Source organism: Poeciliopsis prolifica, unplaced genomic scaffold, assembly GCF_027474105.1.
Source record: "Poeciliopsis prolifica strain line A6 unplaced genomic scaffold, Auburn_PproV2 SCAFFOLD006, whole genome shotgun sequence".
Taxonomy (NCBI): Eukaryota; Metazoa; Chordata; class Actinopteri; order Cyprinodontiformes; family Poeciliidae; genus Poeciliopsis; species Poeciliopsis prolifica.
Window position 1 is genome coordinate 5,278,600 of NW_026562381.1, and position 25,331 is coordinate 5,303,930.

Sequence of the window (25,331 nt, forward strand, 5' to 3'; positions counted from 1 at the left end):
TGCTTTAAATGTTAAGAACAACACAATTAGCAATGATAAAATAAGCTATAAACATTACATTTTGTCAACTGCTATTATCAAAATGATCAAGTTGATTATAATCAAAAGGCATAAATGTAATTTTGATTTAAAGAATTAAAGAAACTGATAAAACAAAAGGTTGACTTCCTAAATGTCAATGAATCTTCCTTCAAATAGTTCAGAAAGAGCAATTCGTAATTCTAAATATAAATTAGAATAAATAAGTTAGACTGAATAGATCTGCTCTTATTGATCAGGAGCAATTTTACAATACCCAATAAAGAATTTGCAGGTCAGACAGAAGGTAAAAAACAAGTCGCAAAAAAAAAAGAAGAAAAAATCTAATTTAAAAATCTGAATTGAGCATTAATTCCTTTTAGAAGGAATTAATCATTAATGATTAACAGGATATTTCTTTCTATAACATAATCTGAACAACATCTGATTGGTTTAAGAAAAGTTCATCTACTGAGCGTTATGTTAAAGAACTTCACCAATAGGGGGCAGTGTAGAGCAAAACTAAAACCTGACAAAATAAGAGAAAACCAAATATCTGTTGTTCATATCGGCTCAGTTTAATTTATTGGACCAAAATTACAAATATCGGCCAATACCGATGTTAGTCCCGATATTTTGTACATCCCTAATATTAAATGGAGGTTACGTGTGAATGAAAAGCCAATAGCATTAAAATAAGTTTATCAAATACCTGGCTACATGTGGACAATAGGGATGCACCGATTGCAGCTTTTTGGCCGATCCTAGATTATCGATCTCTAAAAAGTCTGACATGCTGATTCCGATTTTGGCCAATACCGGGTTATTTTTGTTTGAAGGTCTCTGAGTTGCAACAGTGGGTTGACTATTCTTAATGCGAATGTGCAGAATGATCTGGTGGGGCAGTCTACAGTCAAACCTGACTCACAGGAGAGGACAGTGGTTGATTTTTATACCGTTGCTAAAGTAAATAATATCAGATACTTAATAGTCACTGAGTTTGTAAGTTAGTATGGAAGGAAGACTGAATACTACAGGAATCCCTTTTATAAAAGATTACAGTGAAACACTAGCTGCTTTGAAATAAAACATAACCGAATCACAGGCATTATGTCTCTGGTGTTTTACACACACGGTGTAATATTAACTGCAGAGCACTGAAGTGTTTATGTAGAGCGAGGTTGTGAATGAGTTGGGGTTAGATGCATCATCTATTAGAAAAACACACAGAGCGCCTCAGCAGCTCGAGGCCGTGCCGCTGCTCCCTGCAGCAGAGCTGGAATAAAATGGATCCATCGGCTCCTCAGTCCTCAGCAGTTTGTCAGGTTCGTGGCGGCGTGCTGCTGATTGCAGACTGTGTGTGTGTGTGTGTGTGTGTGTGTGTGTGTGTGTGTGTGTGTGTGTGTGTGTGTGTGTGTGTGTGTGTGTGTGTGTGTGTGTGTGTGTGTGTGTGTGTGTGCTGCTCTGCAGCGGTCCCCCACTCACCCAATGTACTGCAGTGGATGGCTCTGATGAATAACAATCCTACACGTGGGGCACGTGTTGTTCTCCTCCAGATACTTTACAAGGCAGCTTCTACAGACTGCAGACACACACAGCAGATAAAGTGTTACAACACAGTGTACATCCTCCATTACCCTGCTAGCTTCACTACCATGATGCCTTTCCTTTGGTTTTAAAAGTTGCAAACCTCAAACTCGTCCATGGTTCTGAAAGTAAACAACTAGCGTGAGTATGATTAAAAAAATAAATAACCCCCTACCCCCTGACATTTTGCTCTTTTTTAGGTAATCGTATGGCTCGTGTGACTCCATTCATAGTGCCACAAACACAAACATTGTTCATTTCAACTTCAAACACACTTCTTCAGGACAAAAATTAAACAAAAAAAATATGATTTATGTCACTAAGCTGTACACAATGAGGACTGTCGTTGCTTTGAGAACATTTTCAAGTGATGTAATGGTATGTTCTGGCCATAATAATGTAATAAAATATTCTCAGCGATAAACTTTAAATTCTAACAAATCCTTAACACTAGAACAGAAAAAAACAAATAAAATAAATTATAAAGTCTCTGTAAACAAAATTATCCTTCAAAAAAGGGACAGTTGAGGCCAAAGAACCAGACTGATGACTTCTTTCATCTCATTTTTGGCAAAAAGAGAGAAAAGACAAATCATTGAGCTTGTTTTAATTTATCTTATCAATTAATTTGTTGCTTATGCGATAGGTCTACACATGTAACTGCATTTGATCATATTGCAGAATTTACTGATATTTATTGACACTCTTGTGCAAACATAAAATGTCCAATAATACTGTCAGTTTTGTGTGAAATTCATGATTATGAAAATGATTAATCAAAATTCTTATCATGATAAGAAACTCTTCACACCTCTGCACACCCCAGTGTTTCTTTACTGAATGCTGCATTTTGTGTTGCTCGGGGACATGCAAGAGTCTCTTCAGTATTAAACACATCAGTGTAAAAGAAAAAAAGAAAGCCTCAATTAAAAAGAACCAAATGTGCCTTGTTTTATGATTCATCCGAAATCATAAAGCGACTTTGGATCAAGGTACAAATCCCCTCAAAATACATTCAGACTTCAGGGAATTTTACTTTCAACTACAGCCACCTTTTGTGGATACAATAAATGTGTTGTGGAATCCTGCGGTGTAATTTGCAGAACCCGTTGTGCCGCGAAATCCATCTCTTCTTGACATTTTTATTGCAGCAGAGCAGCTGTGCCGATGACGTGATGCGAAAGTCTTTGTTGTCTCGGCTCTCCGACGGTGGAGCCCCCTTTTTTCCAGACTGAGAAGCAAAAGTCGAAGCCTCACGTCTGGATGCTTCATGTTTGAAGTGACCAAGAAGACTCCCATCTGTGGTGATAGGGCTCCTTCTAGTGGAGGCAAACTGAACTGAAGCATCTGGGTTTGTTTTATGAATTTAAACCAGGTTTCTTTGACCTTTTTGTTGTTCTTTCATGTTGCAAATATCATAAATGTTTTCCTTCAAGTGCTACCAGCAGCCTGCAGCTAAAAACAATCCAGAATTCCTTCAGGATAAGTATCAGCTTTGTGTCAGCGTGCTGTTGGCTACGCTTTCTGCACTGGCTCAGCTCTCATGTGAGCTTCAGACGGAAGATGAAGTAAACAGGACGCAGACTTGTAAACTCTGTGACCCCACAGGGATCCCTGAATTAAAAAGCAAGCTGGTTTCTTTTCAAAAAAGCACAGAGTGAACTGCAGAAGGCTTCATCTGAGCACGAACTAGAAAGAGTTCAACCAGAAACTGGATGATTTCATTTAAACAGAGTCGGCAGGCCAGCAGAGGCCTCACTGGCTACACAGGAAGTGTTGATGTGAAGCACTGAAGAGGAAGCTGGGCTTTAAAAATGATTTCACAAAATTACTACAAACTATAAAAACATGCACGCGAACTAATAAAGCACATGGAAAAGATTTCAAAAGACTTTTAAAAACACAACAGGAAAAATCAAGCATCTATGATGGAGAATTAGGACTGTTTTTTGGGAATTACAAGAATAAAATCATAATATTAGCAAAATAGAGATACAATATTACAAGAAGAAATTGTTTGAATGGGAAAAAAAAAAAGCTTTGATAGAGGATCAGTCGTAAGTAGTTTGTATAATTGTTTCAAATTCCTGCTGCTGATAATAATTTGATGCTGATTTGTCAAAAAATTAAATATTTCCTTATTTGTAAAACTGACATCAAAATATAACTTCACAAGATGTTTAACTTTCCTTATTTAGTCGTCATAAAATTTATACTTCATTCTGTTAATATTTTGATAAAACTATTCTCTTGTAATAAACACACTTTATCATTATTTTATATGATTTTAGATTGTGTGCTTCTATTTATTTGCATTTCTCCATTCTGTATTTGAAGTATTGTAATCTTTCTCTGGGAAATAATGATAGTTGTAATGATTGTTTTATTTATCATGATTCACAAACCTATTTATCTTCTTTGTATTGTGCATCATGATAGTGAATGTTTTTTGTAAAATCAATAAAAAATAAAACAATAAAACAAATAAAATACAGTTTTAAGATAATTTCTGTCATTTGTAATTTTCAGTGAGATGAAAAAAAATATTTAAAATCAGAATGAAGAACAATTTTCTACTTGAGCTATAATATTTTCATCTTGCATAAAACGCCATATGTTCCCTTCATCTTTATACCGCTTAGACTTTAATTCAACATTTTCTATTGTGTTTTAATGATGCAGCCTAAACATTAATCTCGACTAATGAAGATCTCTTCTGACTGATGCAGGGTAATTTTGTGTCAAACTCAAAGCCCTGATCCAACAAAATAGTAACAAACTGCAGAAAGCAGCAGATGGTGTAATTCGACTTTGCTGAACCCAGCTAATGAAGCACCTCAGTGTGAACGAGAGGCGACGTTATTTCCCCCCTTCTTGTGAGATATAATGTGCAGATTACACGCTCTGTGATCGTGTGTGCACACAATTACCTTAAGATGTTGACTTAGATCAGCGTTTAACGGGAAAATATCAATAAACTGCTTCAGTTTTCTGCTAAAAAAACGAGATGTTTATTTCTCTGATTGTGCTTTTTAGAATAAAAGAGAACAAAAAGGAGAAGGTAGAAAACAGGAAATAGGTCGAGACAGATGAAGACTGAGTGGGAGGAAGGACCTACAGGTGTGTAAGCACTCGGTGACGGTGGTGGCGTCGATCAGGTAGCCCTCACACAGGCGACATGTGATGTGGGCGTTGATGTGACACAGCTTTATCTTCCTCGTCAGCATGTCGGGGTTCTGGGGAGGAACAAGGACACAAAGAAACGGGCTGAAGATCAAAACAAGCATCACATGACGTTGGTTAGCTCTACCACAATGACACAAAACAACACTGCTCACATTGATGGCAATGAGGAAGATTAGATTACATTAGAATAATCATGTCTATAACTGGGAATAGAGGAGGAACTGTGGGGCTGTTTCTCTTGAAAGAGTGATGAAAATTCTGTTAGAGTGCATGGAACCATGAATTCTTTGAAATTATTCATCGTATTAATCGATTATTAAAATAATCGTCAACTAATTTAGTAATTGATTTATCATTCATTCATACAGACTCAAAAAAGCCCATTTGCTAAAAGACAAAAACTAAACTCATTTGAAGGCGTTTGTCCCATTACATCTGGTGTAAGACTAACTCAGCTTTTCAGAAAAACATGGTGGAGGCAGAGTGATGGTTTCAGGCTGCTGCAGGACATTGACAACTACGATGAGCAAATCCTGAGCTACAATGTCCAACTATTTTCAGCATGGCCTAGTCAAAGTCTGGCCCTACATCAAATTGAGATGCTGTGACATGATCTTAAATTTGTCATTTTGTTTGAAGAAATGATTTCAGTGCACTTAAGTTTAAATTTAGCCAAAGTACACCAGGAGGTTTACTGCTGAATTACTCATAAAAACGCAAAAATGAAGGTTTCAGTGAGGCCTAGTCAAAGATTGCCAGTAATCCAGTTAGAAAACAGTAAGATCTGTCTCTGAAAAGGGAAAATAAACTCGATCTGCAAGATAATTTGAAATAATCACTTCAGTTTTTCATTTTCCTCAATCCAAGTTTGTTTCATGAACTTTTTTTAAAGATAAATGACCTGACAGCTTCTTAGAAATGAAGAGCTGCTGGATCTGCTCTGAGGGTAATTGGTTAATACTTTGTAAGCCTCTCTGACTAAACTCTCACGAGTTGGATATTACTGCAGCTTTTTATATTAGATCACAGAGCATCATTGTTTTCTGCGCCAACTTGCATCTTCGTTTATTCCCTGCTAATAACCTGCTGCTCCCTTCAATCCACCGCCAACCTGACAACATCAGCAAGGAGCCAGGAGAGTCATTTATCGCCGGCGGAAACAACTCATTACCGATTTTTATCCACAAGTGAGCACAGCTGCTGTGCAGCAACACAGATGAACGCGCTGCGACTCGCCGCTCTGAGGGCGAATCACGCTCGACAGAGAGGAAGCTCCAGTTGAGTTGAGCAACAGCATGAGACACTGTGGTTTCATTGTTAACTAATCCCTGGGAGTTTACTCATAGAAACTGAGAGCACGTGCGAATGGTCACAGCATCTATTAGATCAGGGTGTCCAAAGTGTGGCTCGAGGGCCATTTGTGGCCCCTGGACTTATCTTGTGCGGCCTCCCACTGCAATTCAAAAATTATACAAATTTGGCCCGAAGATACAGACAGGCGTTTATTTTGCAATCATGGTAAAAAATTATTACCAGTATAATTTTCTTACACAAGAAGCTACAACACAAAACATTCATAATTTTTCGTCTTTTTATAATCAAGAGTTACGAACAGGTCAAAGTTTCCTGAAAAGCCAAATTTGCTGCATCCAAGACAGCTTTTATTTTCTTTTAAACTTAGCTAAATTTAAACAGAGTCCCGAATCCTGTTCTTATTATTATATTACTTATTACTCATAGTTCGTCTCGCTCCTATTGAGTAAATCTTTTAATTGTGTAGAAAATGTTTCTGGCGCTTATTTCTGTGATTTGTTTACCTAATTTTACATCCAGCTGACCAACAGATGCAACCAGGCGATCTGGTGTGAACTGAGCAGCGTGGATTGCTCATCTAATGGCGGGTTATGCTCAGTGAATCAGACTCTGAGAAACCGAGCATCCATTATTTAGAGGCTGAAACATCTCCGGCAATCCTCCTCAACTACAAGAACTGTGCAGACGTCCAGAAGGCAAGACGAGGAGAAAGATCCGTCTTTGGAAGCTTTCAGCTCAAAACGCAAAAGAGAAACCTTTAGCTTTTGAGTTAGATCATGTTTCAAGTCCATTTAAGAGTGTTTTCCTAAAGCAGGAGGTAAAAACATTGAAGAAGAGAGCAGATCTTACCCCTAATACCGCCATGTGTCGACTGTGGGTGGAGCAGCAGCCACGTCTCTTCCTGCAGTTGTGCGGCCGACGGCGTTAGCTGCTCATCATGGAGTGCCTCTCATCAAAGCCTGGAAACGAGCAGAATAACTAAGCTTTAACAAGAATTTGCAGAGGAGCTGTTAAATGATGAGGTGATGGTAAAGGGATAAATGAGGAGGAAAACAAGGCAAAGTCACAGAGTTTGGTGGTTTTCTGCTTTTATATTTACAGAATCACACCTGAAAAGTGATGGAACAAATTTTTATTACATTTGTACAAATACCGCTATCAGGAAAAATGTCAAATAAACACTTTAGCATGTAGCATTCTTAGATGCTGAGGAACTGAGAACGAATAGGAAGCCTAAAAGTAAACTATGGTGATGAAAAATCCAACCTTTAGTACATTTGGAAAGGAAGGAGAAAAGCCCAAGAGGAAGTTGTAATTATGAGTTATAAAATTATGATTATAAGAATAAGTCATAATTACATGGTTTAAAATAAAAACTAAAAGAATGAGACTAACAATTTTGAGTTTTAAAGACAGAATTACAAATTTCAAGTCTTAAAAGTTGTAATTTCAAACTGCACAGGTGTTGACACATAAAACTGATGATTATGACTTTTGCACATAATGTTTAACGAGGTGAAAACACTGTAGCACTTTATAAAGCTGATGTTTTGTTAAACCACAGCAATGTTGACCTCTCGCTATTGATCTGTTAATTTTTTAATTCACACCATAATTTCAAACTTTCTGCATTGACATATGTTTAAAAAGTAATTTAGAAAAATTAAGACAGAAAGGTAGAAAATGGAAAAAAGTAAAACTTTATAGGGCCCTAATTACTGGGTTTTTCAGCAAAATAATGAATCGAAATTAGGAGAGCATTTATCTATTTGCACAATTTATCTGCCAGTTGATTTATTGGTGCCAATGTCCTTAATTTTGGGAAAAGGTGATCGGCCATTACTTCCATGTGAAGCTGATCTTATCCACTATCTACCTCAACAAAGATCTAAAAGTCAACCACTGTCTGCTTCTGCTCTCCCATGAGAAAGATTTGACGTTATCAACTGTTATCAACTCTGAGACTTGCAATATTTAGCAACATTTCAGACAAAAAAATTGGTCTTGGTCTAAATTGGAATCTGCAAGTCAGACTTTTTAAAGATCGGTAATTGTGATCAGCCAGAACACTGCAATCAGTGCACCCCTATCCAAAATACATAAAAATTTTAAAAAGTAATCATCATTTTAAGGATATTTCATACTTCTTTAATAAGATTGCGACAGACGAGCATGTGGTCTTCATTTCTCTTTCCATAAAATCTGGACTTCATGTAAACCGTCTAGCCTTTTCTCACAGTTGTTACCCACCTGTAATAAACATGCGTTTAATACCTGACGAACCTTTAGTAACACTTTTACATTACGTCTGCCTCAAACCAACTCGCTGACAAATAAAACAGCTGTGTATGCAGCGATTTCCTTTTGGAATATGTTGCCTTCTGAAATTACACTGATGGCTAATTCCGTAAACTTAAAAGAACATTTAACATTGAATTGATGGAAAGTTCAAATTTATACTTATAGTTTCTTATCGTTTGTTGTACTTATATTTGATTTTAATTTAGTCCTGTTTTGATCAAAATAGTTTTTGTTGCCTTTTTGTAATATCTGTAAGTTGAAGTGGTTGATTTTGAATTTTGTGTTATTGTGTCTGCGTTTTTTGTTTGTAAAGGAATTTATATTGTGATATTTGGTGTGGACATTAAGGTAGAGACTAATGGGGATCCTCAAAGAAAAAAATAAACTGTCAAATTCACTAAAGTTTGTGAGTTCAGCAGAGAAAGACAATGACTTTGAACCAAGTCCAGCCGTCCTGTCCTGCTGAATCCGCCCTCTGCTGAAGGACAGAAGATGTCCAGCACAGCATTGACTAGTTATGCCATCACAAGGCATGATTCATCGCTTAATCGTAGGAGTCGACCTCTCTAGTCACGATGAGAGGGGAAATCTGAAGCGAAGAACACCCACTGATCCTTCATCCTCCTCCACACGCATTAGAAAAAGAAAGTCTTTAAAGTGTCCGGCGCGCCGGCCGGTCTCTGCCAGCTCATCAGACCGTGAAATTATCCCGGTTAGTCGGCCGAGATGAAACGCATAGAGGGCTGCTGAGGACACGCACACACTGTACTGCTGCCGGTCACAGCGCCTTAACTCGGATGTTACTGTAACTTTACACCTGCAGTGTCCCTGTGATGTAATGCGGTCAAGCTGCGGTCAAACAGAGCACCTCTGACTTATTCAAATCGATGCTTTTGTTATTTAGCTCATTAAAAAGTCAAATCAGATGAAAAATAGCAGCATGATTCAGGAGACAAACGGAAAACAGAAAATCAACCCTGCTAAATTTAAATTTGTAATTTAATCTAACAACTACAGGTTTATAACAACACATGAACTTATGCTTAAGCGTTAGAATCAGTCAGTCCAGTACAGAAAAACCAAGCTGAATTGACTCAAAACGTTTCTTTTTTCAAACACTGACATAAATGTACTGAATTATAAATTTATTTAATAACTGCACTAGTACAGTACACTTAAAATACACCAACAGCTTCACAAGCTAGCTAATGTAAAAACAACACAACTTTAATTTGTTCAGTCATTGCAATTATTAGAACAATTGTCAATGCAAAATAAATAAACAACAGGTTTACTGTCTTGGTCAAACGTGAAGATAAACTTCTTACAAAAGGTTCAGACTGAAGAGACATAATCACTGATAAACTATCTAAAAACTTTTTTCAATATCAGGACCAATTCAGATATTAATTTCAGATCGGTCCACCTTTACTCTCTACCAGAGGTTTATTCTCTCTCTTATAACTTCAGAGACCTTCCACCACATATACTGAATATGTACAGATACAAATGTTTCTATTGGTTATTCAGACCATAAATCGATTATTTGATTAAAAAAAATAAATAAATAAATAACAAAAACAATTGGCATATTTGCCTGATTTTTCATTGAACCATTTAAGCTTATTTTATACCAAGTTAGAAATACATTAAAATATACATAAACAAAATCATTGAAACATTTTATCCCGTTTGTGTACACTTGACGAAAGAGTTTAATATCAAATGGAAAAGGATCTGACAGCAATAAATATAAATTGTAAAGAAACTCAGAGATTCTTGAGATGTGGGTTGGTGTAAAACCTTAGACATGAATCTGGTTATAAAAAAGGTGAAAATGAGTGAAAGATTAAAGTAAACTGCTCTTGATGTGCTGTAGTGATTCGTAATGGAGTTAATCACCGTCTTTCATCCTCCCACTGAAACCTGTCCAACTGTTTGCCTCAAAAAAAAAAAGAAAAATTAAACTATTTTACATCCCTGAAACCAGTCACTCCGGTTTCAGAAGCCACAGAGCCTCGTCACAGAGCTGCGTTTCTTCGATAGTCAAATTCCACCCAAACATTTACAGTTCAGGTGATTAAAAATTAAACCTTACAGTAAAGATTGTAGAAATCTGAATAATCTAAAGATGGCTTCAGACTGGAGTCAATACTGGTGCTGGTAGAGCTCAGTGATGCATTTTTTTTAATCATATTATATCACTGAATCCAGAGCATGTTGTACGGATCACAGGAACAATCTTTTATTGGTTTAGACCATTTTTTGATGGACTCCAGTTTGTTTAAATAGATGATGATACTCTCATGTGCTCAGTAAATTCTAATTTTATTACAATAAAATATAGAAATATTAAACAGCATGAAATACATTTCCTTTGTTGTGTTGATCATACTCCACTAGTAGTGAGGTGAAACCCCGGTGGTGTATTATTTCACTAAACAGTATACCTTAAAATCCATATCAAAGTTTTATTTTACAAATTATCCTAAAAATGATTAAGAAAAACTACTTTATTAAAAAGTCTGATGCAATATAGTGTGTAAAAAAAAAGTCAGCTGATCCAAAATTTTGCACCTCCATCATATTTGCCCAACTTTAGCTCCTGTTGAATCCAAAATATCAAGTTGCTTTTATAAAACGACCAAACTCAATGAGTATATTCCACTGCATGTTGGTGCCAAAGCACTGAAAACTGCAGGTTTATTTGTGACAAATCTGACCCTTTAGAGTCCAATATTATCTTTGAAATCAATCACCATATCAATCTGATTTTCACATTACAATAAAACTGGTGAAAATACAAGCAAACTGCAAAATTAGGCCAACAAACATTGAATTAATGCCAAAAACTGATTAAAATATCATAAATGATGTTTAGGATTTGCATCAAAGCAATTTGGATCACTTGTGTTAAATGAAAACAATTAGATTAAGAGGAGACATCTTAAAAGTCTTGATTTAATTTTCGGCTGATTTAATTGTCAGTGCTCTAGTTAAGCGGTTTCAAAGTGGAGCCAAGTGGCCTGTTAAAGGAGAAGAGCAGCGCAGGAAGACATTTAAAAAAAGTTTCGTAAAATAAGATGTTTTACTGACTGACAGGAGAAAATTAAGCTAAGTTATAGTTTAACAAAGAATTTAATCAAACTATTCAAGTAAAATTGTTTGATTAAATTATTCATCAAAATTATTAATTGGAAATGTTTTAAATTAAAAAGTTTTGAATCAAATTTAAAAAAAATCACAAATTAGATTATAAAATTAAGAATTATTCAAATATTTGTAAAGTGACCAAACATCTTAGAGAGGTCTTGTCTGTTAACATCTTTTCATAATATTTTAACCGTATTTGAATAGACAATGTTACTTCATTGTCTAATAATTAAGATACTTTACTGAACAACAGAAGAAATGGATTCTTCTAAATCCTCCCAAAAACAAACCTAAATGTATCAGAACAATAAAGACGCTGCAGTTTAAAAGTCTACCATGGTTTATGTTATGCATGTAGTGTTATGAAAAAAGATGAATTATGCTCAAGCAAAGGTTTTGTAATTTCTTCCCATCATTGAGTCACTCCTCCAAGTGTTTCTCTAAGTATTCAACAGAAAATTTTGCAACAACAAAGACTGAAACAGTTGCTACCCTGAACGCCTCAGAAAAACTACAGCTTGTCATTTGACTAATTTATGTCTAAAATGGTACAGAAACGTCTTTAAATCTAACAACATTTGCACTCAATCATTTACTGGACTACAAGTCCCAAAAGGTGTTAAGCACACACAGAATAGACAGACAAACACTTCGGCTCCACAAAGAGCCACTGTTGGGCCACTGGAGTGTTTGGATCCAGCATAAATTGGCCGCCAGCTGGAGCGACGGACAGCGAAGGGCTGCATCAGCGCCCGGAGCCAGGAGGAGAGGCCTCTGCTTGTTGTGGAAACTTTGGCTTCATTTCAAAACACACAGCCCAGGACCACACACACAAACACTCAAACCCAAACTTAGAGTCCACTGAAAAACACGAGAACCGCCCACAGATTCCCTCACACTTTCCCCGTCACACACACAGTTATTGTTGCTGCTTAATTCTTTCTGATGGCCCTCAATCCCCCCCAGCACGACTCTGTGCCTGGGGAAATCATTCAGACAATAGAGGCGATCCAAACAGAACCAGACTGCAGCCAGCCAGGAGGCTGGAAGAGCTGCCAAGAGGCAACGGCGCTGGAATAATCGAGCTTTGAGTCGAGGCGGAGCAGTTTTTCAAGCTGAAGTGTCATTTATCCCGAAGAGAAAAGGAAGATAACTTAAAACAGAAACTGCTTCTGAAGGACTCCAACATAAATATTTAACTCCACTGGTAAAAACAATGCAGAATTGCTACAATATCAGAGGTTATATCGCCAACAGTGTTGGGTCACACAAAAAATCATTGAATTTAAGTGTAATTTAGGGCACAGATGAAAACAATTAAGCAGACAAACAGAGAGGTCAGATGTGTTTCCTTTGAATGATTAAGATCTTTAGTCTGGTGTTTTGGTCTCAACTTGCCTTTTTTGAAGGACCATTTTGTTTACAGAGCACCAGACTTCAGTTTTATCATCCAGTTATTGGTAGAAAGAAAGAAAAAAGAAAAACAAATCATTATTAAATCAAATTATCGCAGTATTTTGAATTTATCATACTATTAATTGATTTATTGCTTATTGCAACAGGCCTATAGGCATGCATATATGTGCATAACCCATCACAGTCCAAAAATACAAACACAAAAAAACATACATTTATGAACTTATTTGAGACAAAAAAACATTACAAAACATCTTTCTGCAACATTTCCAACTGTGGAGTTACAACATCACAACTAACTTGTGTGGCCTGACTAAATATATCTGCTACAGTCATGTGTGCCTGCAGTTAAATTGGTCCCTGAGGGGGAATTGGGTAGATTACTGCAGTAAGACCATCTCTGCCTTCATGTATAAAGCGGTAAATGATTCCCTTTAAAAACGGCTTACACAAAAATGAAACAGTTCCAGTACTCTAAGAGGCTTTGCACAAATATTTCCTCCTAAGTGGCATGTGTCATTAGAGGCAGCAAATGAGCTGGTTATGCGGACTCTTGGAGAAACCAAACACAGAAGCAATGTTCCTGCTGTGGAGACACACGGCGAGGCAAACGAGGAGAAACATCACACAATAAACCAACAACCAGGGAATTTCCAGTAACAAATACATTAGTTAACATGGGATTTATCCTCTTTTTAGAACCGAAATATTAGAAAGAGGAGATTATTTTTCAGAAACAAGATATTACCTTTATTCTGGGCTGAATGTTGGGCTGTTAAGCAATAAATCAATTAAACGCATGATAAATTAAAACAAACTCAATAATTTACAGTTGTGATTTATTATTTTTCTCAAATTCCAATTTTTTCAGCCAAAACAAAAATGATTTGTGACACTGAATCAGATACATATCCGATTACTTTCAAAGAACTATTACGGTTCAGTATTAGTGAATTTAGCTGTTCCCAAAACTTTTCCATGGAACTAAATTCCAATTTGTTCAGATTTTTTTTCGTAAAGCATATCTATAAGATCCCAAAGAAAATGCAGCTCAGGAAGCTGAAACACCTTGATGCAAAGCTATTTGACAGATTTGGCTGGGATTTACAGACCAGCCAATCCCAGAGGGGCATTCATTTTCCTTGGCTCTGATTGGCTGCAACCCCAAATAGCCGAGATGACATCAGCTAGTAGAGCTAAGATTATTTCTACTGTGTTTATGAAAACATATTAAGATATACTTGGTGTTTGAACTTGGTGTTTGACAGCTTCATGCTTTTTCAGAGGATTTCCAAAGTATTCATGGATTTCAACTATCTGTGGGCGTTTGCAATCCCCAACTGGGCACTCACTGTAGTTTTAGGCAAGTTGAGTGGGATCAAATGCAGGTGTGTCAAAAATTGCATTTTTTAAAACACACTTTACGATGTTTATGTCTTCATTTTACATTTGTTTACTGGAGCTTTCCAGTATTTCAAAAATGTTTTTTTTAAAATCACAGGTTGGTTTTTAGGGTGTCCTAATTGTTCACAGTTGTGTCAAACTGGTGGAGATTCGACTTCATTGTTATGTTGGTTTGATGATAACAGCAGTTTTCTGGGTCAACCACACCCACTGACAGCAGCAGTTTTCTAACTGATTTCTTCTGAATCACCTTGTTGTAACCAAAGAGAACAATGTATAAAATGATCCAAAAGATTAACAGGAACAACAACTAATAAATCAAGATTTCTTATTGAGTGTTTCAGGATTGCAACTTACAATTATCAATTATGCTATTGATTTATTCTGACGATTAAATACTAAAAAATTGACACATTTTTACAAATTAAAATTTTTTTTTAACTACAATAAAAGAAATACATTAAAAGATGAAAATAAAATGTTTTACAGGCATAAATATAAAAAATCTGAAGAAAGAAACTGCTACTTGAGTTGTTTTAGCTAAAACATATATACAGACATTTATCTTAAATGTAAAATGTATGTATATTTATATATTTTGCCCCAATTAAATCAGCTTTGGTTTAATTACAGTTCTAAATGTGTTTTATTCAGTAAACAAGCTTTTTTAAGGTTGTTTAGTGATTACTCAATTAGCTGACAATTATTTCAATAATTGAGAAAATTTATCATGATAAAGTCATATTTCAAGTGACACCAACTGATTTAAAACAGTTTAATTATTTGAAAATCTGTTCTAGCACAAGACTGATAAAATTAACTAAAGAGCAGCTTGAAAGAGTGAATGAACCAAGGTCGACTGCATTACTGAACTCCACACAGCAATTTATGTTGAGTGGATCAAATGGAAGATTATTAGAAAATTCAACACACCCATCAGAAAATGTTTTGATCTTTCATAACTTAAGTCTTGGGTCTGTCCATTGTGACAACTCCAAAACAACTTCTCAAAGAAGTAATCCAGAAACCATCTTCAACCCTTTTCCGATTAGTGATTATTAATTCACAACTGCAAATCACATCAGGGAGCCAATAGATACTCCTTCTATTGCTTTAATGGACACTAAATCTGTCAAACTGAAGAACAAAGCAGACATAAACAGGAAGCATCTGTATTTGGGACAATTTAGAGACAAACTTGACGCAGGATATTAAGGGTTTTTAAGAAAAGCTGCAACACAGGGGAGTTAAAACAACAGTATTTACAGAAGTTGCCACATGAATGAAATGACTGTGGTTCAAAGGTCAGAATCTCCCACTCTGACCCCTAACACAAACACACACTTCAGTAACAGATTCTTGCGTTTGACTTGGTTTCTAAAGTAAGATTAAGTGTGATATGACGGTTCGTCTCTGGCTGGTAGATGACGTTCCATCATCTACAAATGGGAGAATTGTGTATCATCACATAGGAGTTCAATTACAAACAAGAGAAGCAATAACCAGTTTAAACAGACAGCCATAATAAAGTTCAAAGATTAAGGCTGTGACTATCAGTTATCAGCAGAGGTATCAGTCTGTCTTTAGTTTTGCAGGCTTTAACAGCAGAATTACATTTCACATCTGTCAGGACTCAAATGTCAAACTTCACTTAATGCGTCTGTCGGCAGGTCACAGTGAGAGATGTCAGCACTTAGCCAACCTGAGAGCTGACAGGCTCCAGGAGTCCTCTTCCTCCCACTTACTCTCCCACAGCCTCACTTTTACATCTTTCAAACATTATTTCACTAAATCTACTTTTCTGTCGTTTCCACATATTCCCTGTTTCTTCTGAAATCATCAGCTGCTATTGTACAGTCAACCGACTGCCAAACGTGAGTTAATAAATCTCATACTGAATGTTTCAATCGATAAGCTGGAAAGTTTTCTACATTAAATTATAACTTTCATAAAGATATTTACTTCCACAGGTAAAAAGAAAGCTTGACATTAGTAAGAATTGAATATAAAGGCCACTGAAGGACTGCCAGACTTATTGAAAGTAATGAAAACAAAATTAAATTGGGAGACTGATGATTGTCTACATTTTACAATCGCAGGTGAAAAATAAAGTATAATCCCCTTCCGGTTAAAGAGTTTTATATGTTGTGACACAATAAAAATGCCCTGATGCTTATGAGATTCTAAAATTATTTATTTTTAATCCTAAACACAAACATCAAGTGCCAAATTTAATTGATTGCACGATTATTCTCACTCCATAAAAACTAAAGCTTTGACTATTTGTTACTCTAAAGCATAAAGGCATTTCTCAACATTATGTTAAAGCGAAGAGACATCATTAAAAATTTGAGAAAAGCAACCATTTCTGCCCATCAATCTGAGAGGTTATGGGGGCAATAAGGTCTTTAAAAACCATAATTCTGCAGCGATAATAGATTATTCACACGTATGGAAACCTTTTTAGGCAGGTGCTAAGCGTCCCAAGAGTGGATGACCCAGCAAATTCACCCCAAGACCAGAACATTGCTGCAAAATTTAAAAAGCTCCATTTCAGACTTTACAGGCCTTAATCAGTGGTTTTAAATGTTAAATGGCGCGCTGATTGGACAGGTTCCTGTCCGATTACCAGTCTTTAAAAAGCCTGACCTGCTGATTCAGATGTTAGTTTGTTCTGATTTAGTTTTGTCTGAAAAGCATCTAGACAGAACAACAAAGTAGCTGAGCTGGTGGTACAATATTCACTATTATAAAAATCTGTTGATCAGTCATTAGAGGCAGCTCTAATACAAATAAGTAGCAAATTAGCCATCCAATTATCCAGGATAGGGCTTACATTTTGCCCCAATTAATTATTACAATATATAATATAATATTACAGGCCATCTCCAACCAGATTAATACATTTTCACATTTTGTTGGGGATCATCACACAAGACATTAAAGCATCACAATGAAACTTGTGGCTTCGACTGCTGCTAGTTAGTTGCAGCTTGGGTTTCCAGAAGGAACGAAAGATGACAGACGAGGCACGGACAATATGTAAATACTGCAAGTTGTTCAAATCCTAAAGCAGTCAGAAAGCATTGCTATAGCAACTGATTACTGGTTGTTAAGGGTTACGTTGAGCTTTCATAATCCCAGTTTTGGTAACTGGAAATGGTAAATGTTGTACTGAAAGACCAGTAATATTTGGTCTCAAGTGAACAAAAAGGTTGAGTCTATGAGAAAAAAAACTTCTCATGAACTAACAATTGCATCTTGTCTTATAAGATTTACGTACCGTTACATGTTGTGTAGTGCAGAATACTATGACCAGGAAGAGTCAAAGTCTGAACCAAGAGATAAAGACTAAACAAAAAGGTGCCAGAAAAAATCATTTCAAGTTGAATCTGAATGATCAAGATTTCAAGAACAATGTCCTTTGGTCAGATCAGTCAGTCTAGAGGTTTGGTGATTAGCGCTGAACATTTTTGGAGCATTTGAGCCAGTTGTAAGGTACGGTGGTGGAGATGTGATGATTTGGAACCTGGGTATGTTGCAATCATTAATGCAACACTATTCTGAATTAACTTTGAAGACATCAGTCCTAAAGAAATGGGTAAAAAAAAAAAATGGTGCAACCTTTCATGGGGTGTTTTCTTTTTTTGTTTTTTAAGTCACAGATTTTTACATTTGTCCTTTTTAAATAAATAAGTGTTGATTCTGGAGAGACTGAAGAGAACTGACTGTTCAGAAAACCAAACACATTCTTCAATTAAAAAGTTCACCAGGTCAAATTGACTCATCTTTGACATCAACAATAATGATATCAGAGAACCAGATGAGTTTAATCCAGCTAAACTCTACTTGGACACGAATACAGGTTATTCTGAAGCATCAGTGAGGAATAACACACTTATTAGTCCTGTGTGTTAGAAATTATGTCTGTTTTGCAGGATTACTGCAGTTCTCATGGAAGATACAGAAAATCACTGCATCAAACAAACTTAATTTCAGACCAAACAATCAGTAAAATTCCTGTTTCCATTACGCAGATTAAACTGAAATATTGAGGTAAGCAGGGTTCAGTGAAACGTCTATTGTTCTCATTTTCTCAGCTTTAACCACAAGCGTCTGATAGAGTAACCCGCAAGGTCTTAGATGACAGTTATTAGCCATTTACCGTACAGATGGTCTGCAGTACAAGGCGGGTAACCGATTAATTCCTCATTTGGCACACTGACATTCATTTCCCAAAGCTTTTAATAAGCTGACAAAGATACTAAAAGCTGTGAGGTTTCTTGTTCTTGATGCGATGCAGACCATTGCTGACCCTCCACTGTTTTATCTCCAACAGCTGAGAGAAAAGGGAGAGAAAATCTTGTTCCCTGTTGCTATTTTACAGAGAACTGTACAGGGTGAACAATGCAAATAATTTCCAACAACAGACAAATGAAGTGGTTGGATGCGAAAGAGATCAATAGTGTTTAGAGTCTATGGTGTCTGTCAGTGTTTATAATGTTAACACAAATGAAGAAAGTCAGTGTTGGAATTCACCCAACCTGTTGGCAAGCAGCTATTTCAGATGTTGACACACCAAGAAATGGAATCAGATGGAGCACAAGCACGGACTTGAGTTTCAGAGGAGGATAACATTCACGCAACCAGGACAAGGATGGTCATGTTTAGTTACCTCTAAGCACCTGCAGGTAGGCCTGTCACAATAACAGATTTTGCTGAGCGATTAATTGTCTCAAGTCATTGCGATAAGCAATAATATTGTTTGAAGACCTTTTTACACGGATTTAATGGAAATTACATAATAATACATGTGATTTCCTGTCAAAGATAGATACACTTAATTTTCAAAAGAACACTTAACACTGGAACTGATAAACAAAATAAACAAAACAACCAAAAACAAAAATAAAACGGATTCTCAGTCTCCATTAACAAAAAATGTACTTGTATAAAAACTAAACAACATAAAGGCAAAGTGGAAATAAATACTGCATTCAACCAAAAGAGTGCAAATTATGAAGTCTGTATACTATATTGCCCTTCAGTAATCATTAGATTTAAATAGAGCAGTCGGGCACATCTGACTGCCTGATGCAATAATTCACACAACACAATTTTTTGCCCCGAACGACAATCTTAGAACGTTAAAACGTACTAAGATTGTCCCTTGTGTGGTGTGTTACGGTACATCGTCGTGGCCTCTCCTCTCTAAATCACGGGTTTTCTCCGACTGGGCGCGTTAATGCAGCCTGTTGAATGTGGCAGGTAGCCAATCAGAAAGCGTGGATTCAGAAGACATAGGAGATGATATGTGGAAACAACATGAATGTTTAGTCAACATTTCATGCAAAGAAAATATAAATAAGGCGATAAACCCAGTAACTTTTCAGCTGTTCTTTGTTAAAGTGACCTAAATAAGTTATAATGATTTTCCTTCAGTCAGAAGTGACACTAGCCACATGCATTGCAGGTAGATTATGATAAAGCATTGATTGATGCCTGGTTTTAAAATGAGTTAACTGGACTTATTATTTTGTGTCCATTGTTGGACACCACACGGTTCGATCAAACCGTTGTACCTAGGATTTCTGTCGGCTAGTGTGTGGTCTCTCAGGTTTTGAAAATGGGGCGGCAATCAGCCGACAACTCTTCGATCGTGTAGTGCGCGCTGGGCATTACACTAAGGAAATGAGGAAGGGAGGGTCAGTGGAGAGCACCAGAGTTGAGCTTTTTTTCATTCAGTGTCATTAACAGAAAGAGGAAAAAGGCAGAAGAAACAATAAAGCAGACAATAGAAATGAGGCCAACAGTTTTAATTTATTGTGCGATTAATTGATTTATTGTTTATCGCGACAGGCCTATCTGCAGGTAGATTCATTTACCTAAACTAAGAGCTTTGACAGCTTTCTTTACCAGTTTATTAATGGTACAGATCCAATGACTGATAATGTCTGGTTCACATGGCGATTTTCTGTTGAGTTTCAAAGCATAAGAGACCTCACACAATTAAAAAAAATAATAATAATCTAAATGTTTCCCCAGTGTATTATAAGCCTGGTGGATCACCAGACTTTACTTGCACTCCCACCAGTCTAAGCTTTGTGTATTTATTGAATGGGTGTTTCATACACCAACAACGGGGTCTGCAATAAATCAGTAAATTAAAAAGAGTTCAATCATTTTATATGCATAATTTATCAGGGTTTTTTTTTTTGTCTTTTCTCACTCTCTTTCTGTCAAAAATAGATGATAAAAGTCTGCTGCTTTGACCTCAAATAACCCTTTAAAAAAAAGACAATTTTGTTTACAGCGACTCTATAATTCCCTTTATTTGTTATTTTGTTTCTTTTGAATATCTAAAATTATTGGTCTTTACTGGTCAACATGTTAACAGCTTTAGCAAATAAAGTGAGAAGTCACTGATAAAAGAAAAAAATCACTTTAATCATGATGAACATCTGAAATACAAAAACATATATTTATTTTAATTTCCTAGTTATATTTTAAAATTTTATGTCAATTTTGAACATTTTTTAACTGAAAAACACAATAGGCCTCTGGTTGACTACCCTACAGATTTAGAAAGTTTTGTGGGGGAAACCCTGTCCAGGTATCATAAGTTTGGTTCTACACACAAACAGATTTCACTCATGAACATTCAGATGTCAGATATCTGGCAAAACCTCTGGCGCTCAAATGGGACCTCCGAGTATAAAACATGGCTGACAAAGAAGAAGCAAGAAGCAATAACAATTGCTTCCACTATTTAGTGGTTGTTGTGTCTTCTGTATTTTGGATTCCCCTCCATGTTTCTGTCTGCTTCTAGAAAACCCCAAACGGTGGGATATCAGGCCAAGAGATTCCAACATGTTGAATATCCCCAGTTGAGGTCGGAGCGTTCCCAACGTCCTTCCAAGCATAACAGATTATTTGGAAGCACCACACACGGTAGGAATACCTCCTAAGATTATCTTTAGAGCCATCATGATAGTCAGACTGTCCTTATGATTGCTAGAAGGGGAAGACTGGGTCACAATATTCTTGCTTTGTAAACCAGGCTTAATTTAGCTACATTTCTGTAAGCAACTGTCAACATAATTTGTCCAAAAAACATAAATTACATACAACACAACATAATATAAAGGTTCACCAAATAATCTTTTGATATGTGAAAATATTTCCATCCTGTCAAGTCTCTCCCATTTGGTCACATAAGCAAAAACTTCAATGTAAATTTTAGCAATTTTATGTGACAGTTGAATCAGAAGTAGTACATTTTTGTGATGTAGAAGGAAATAAATGTCTGAAACATATACTTCAGTGATCAAGAATAAAAAATGTTTCATGTAGTCTCAAAGCTAACAACAAAGACATGCAAAAAAACTGTCAGGTATAATTTACTGTCCTTTCTGTCATCTATTACACTGTTTAGCATTTCTCTTTTCAGCATTTTATGATATTTCACCACATAAAAAGACTCAGTTCCCTTATAAGTCAGCAGAATGAAAACGCGTGAGTCCAAAAGTCACATGGACGTGCAAGCAGGTTTTCTAATGTTTCCCTCAATTAGAAAAGAAAGAACTTTGTTGGTGTGGCTGGTGTTGTGACCAGCAGGTCATTTCCAAACAAAGCAGCCCTAAATGCATCCATGTTTGTTGTAGTCATGTAACAGAAGGCTGCAGGGCTTTTCTCTGTAACAAAAACTACCGTAGTGTGTGAGACTGATGCATTACTCAGGTTCATAAAAGCATACATTCCTGCTAAGTTCCACTGCAACATAAGAAAAATTGCATTTTATATTTAACAATTTCTGCTTTCATCTTCCACCCACATTAGTACAATATAGAATTAGCACTTCTATATAAAAGTCAAGATGTGATTTCTTCCTACATTCTCAGAAATATTTAGTTGAAAACTAGCTTTACTTGCAATTGGGGGATCCTCTACAGTTGCTTAGTGCTCATTTAGGGAGCTGTCTGATCTCATTTCCTGTCCAAGAAAAAGACAAATCCATCTTCCGGCGCTTCAGTTTCTATTGAGTTTTCTCATTATCAAGCAGTGCTGAGTCTTAAGAGACCATATCCTGCTCGCCTGTCATGCAGTTTTATCAGGCTGCCCAGAGGGACCATTAACATTGTTTTACCAGACAGAGAGGCATGTTTTCTGGTAGGATAGATGATTCTTAGGTCATTTGTAATCATTACACACTGATTAACATGCAGACATAATGCTAGAACATCAAAAAATGATGATTGGGACATGATATCTCAGGGCAATGTGGATGTTTTAACACAAAATAGGCATCAAATCTGACTAATGCTGATTCTTAAATAGGAGGTGCTGGCTTATTTAACTCATAACAAATGATAATTTAAGTTTTGAGCCTGTGGTTATGCTACTGTCCAGGTTTTGTTCAGAGACTGGTCGGCTATAAGATTGTGCTTTAAATTGATCAATCAATCTACATCCCAGCTTTTGAAGACCTGATTGTTTGATGTTTTACACCTGATAGTCCAGGAAACTCACTTAGTTAGAAACCAAAGTTGCATTATTTGCTACAGCGCTGTGTGAAAGCGGGTTTGCTTTGTCGATCTGAAAAGCAATTTGCGGTGGCGCTGCACAAAGAACCACTGAAGGAAACGACATAAAAACCTCTGAAGAAGACATTAGCGCAACTTTCTACTTTGCAAAACACAAATGGAATAGCTCAGACTTTAGTAGCATCCATTCCTCCTGCTAGTGCTAAATTAGCATGTTTGTTTTGGTGGTTTTACCCATAACGCCCTCCGTTATAGTACGGTCCTGTCCAATGTTTTCATGTGGTCCACAGTTCCCTTTTCAGAGATCGAGTCATTCACACCTCGACAAATGAACCAGACTTTCCAGACAAACGAAGTAGAGTTTGATTAAAGCAGACTAAACAAGGCTGGTATGAAAGAACCCGAAAATAAAATCTTTTGGCAAAGTTAGACTTTTCAGATTGACAAATTAAACTTAAATACAAGGTCCAATTTACTGTTCACCTATGGTTGACAAAGATAAAAACACAAGCCTTAAGACTCAAACTGACCAGAATTTATTTGTAGTCACCCTGACATTCCAAGTTTCTGACCTTAGTTGGAGGTGCCTCAGTCTCTAATCAAAGGGTGAAGTATATTTTCATACACAAAGTGACTTTAGGAAAACTGCCATCATATATCTTCTTCAAGTTAACTACAGTGAACCTCAGAGCAAGCATCTGGCTACACCATAAGGTAACATTGATGTGCACTGAGTCAGGAAAGATGAGTTTGTCCCATAGTTTGAATGATGTGCAGTTGTCTCTTTAACTAGTTTAAAACCAAAAACTGTCAGAGGTTTTTATTGCTTGACACATTGTTGTAACTGTAACAAACGTAATTTATCAGTATTGTTGTGTTAGTATTACTTTCTTGGATCTTGTACTCCTTTTATCTTAGCCAGGATGTCCTTGTTAAAGAGATTAACAATCTCAGTGGGTATATGTCCAGGAGAAATATCCATAGGAGTCCAGCAGCAGTCCTCCAGGGTCTGGATCTCCTTGTTTTTGATGTGTCTCTGCTCCAGAACCACTGCTTTAAATAGTCTAACAACATCCTCAGCATGTCATAAAGTTCTGCAGAAACTAACAAAAGACAAACTATCATTTGATCCAGATGTGTTGAAGCAGAGAAAGAACTGAAACATGTAGCATACCAGCCCTGGAAGACTTGACTCTGGTCTAATCGAACGCTGTTTTTTCCCCCTCAAAGCGAGGAGAAAATGTCAATGTTCATGTCAAAAACTTGTATGCTTTTCAAGATTCAAACATTGGGTCTTGTTATGAATTTATTGCAGATGATAGAAAATATGCCAAATCAAAAAAAAAAAGTTTGAGAAAATGGATGGAAACTTCATTTAGAGGTTAAGAAAAAGGAATAGACTCTGGAAATTCAAGTTCAAATAATATAAAATACTTTGATGTAACAGGGAACCAGTAAGTACCACATACTTCTCACATTTTCCTCTTCATATTCAAGTGCAAAATACAACACAGCTTTGAGATTCTTCTAGAAATCTATAGACATGTGAATGATTTGAGGCTTGAGGCACTGGTTGCAAAAGTCCAAGAAATGGAAAAGTTTATCCTTCAGGCTAATTCCTCATTAGCTCCAAATGACTCCATCGCACACAGAGAAAGCTGTGTTTGTACCAAGGTGACAATTTATCTACATCTCTTCTCAGAAAACTGCACAGACTTGTTGGTTGCTCTCTGCACGCCTTCCTCCCCACAATGTCAGTCTGCTCTCGCTGCTGCTGCAGCCTGGAGAGGGACGACAACCACCCACAAGACAAGGTACAAATATATGCACCAACTTCTGATTTAAACCAAACCCCAAGGCAGCTCTTCCTCCACATGTTAGCCTGAACTTTGGACATTGGGGGAGAAAGAGGTTAGCTTAATGGAGGAGCATGAGCTTTCAAGAACATTCCATCTTAATAGGAACCAAGAACTGGTGCTTGGTCAGGATCGGCATTTAAACACAACCAGAACCACAGGAGGCTCCACTCAGACCGGGCTAACGGTGGCCAGCCCGGTTAGCGTTACAGCCGTCTGAACGGCACACTTTTTCTCTTATTAACCCCCCCACTACCACCTCATCCCCGGTGTGCAACTGCAGGGCCCGGCGCCGCCATACACCACCACACAGGCGTATAAAACAACACGTACAGCATGCTCGGGAGCGGACGGAGACGGGGAGCGAACCGGTACCGTGAAACCGAAGAGCGAGTCACAGAGGACGGGGACACGTTGACCAGGGGGAGGGGGAGAAGTGGGCGAACTAACCTGTTTGAGAGCCGCACAGTCCGCTGGATGTTTGGGTTGAATCCGAGTTAAATCCACTATCAGTGTAACAAAGAGACGAAAATCACCGAGTGGTGGCGGAACA

General features: G+C 36.9%; 1 protein-coding gene across 1 annotated transcript in view; it reads right to left on the reverse strand.

Moving 5' to 3' along the window:
• The window catches only part of LOC129360692 (polycomb group RING finger protein 3), a 45,428-nt gene extending 20,114 nt beyond the window's left edge, over positions 1–25,314 (reverse strand). Inside the window, exons 1-4 of the mRNA XM_055031052.1 lie at positions 25,229–25,314; positions 6,955–7,064; positions 4,724–4,841; positions 1,504–1,600 (exon numbers count right to left, since the gene is read on the reverse strand). Of these exons, the coding sequence (XP_054887027.1) occupies positions 1,504–1,600; positions 4,724–4,841; positions 6,955–6,969 (230 nt within the window). The 5' untranslated portion in view covers positions 6,970–7,064; positions 25,229–25,314. The remainder of the gene's footprint in view (positions 1–1,503; positions 1,601–4,723; positions 4,842–6,954; positions 7,065–25,228) is intronic.
• Positions 25,315–25,331: the final 17 nt, after the last annotated feature.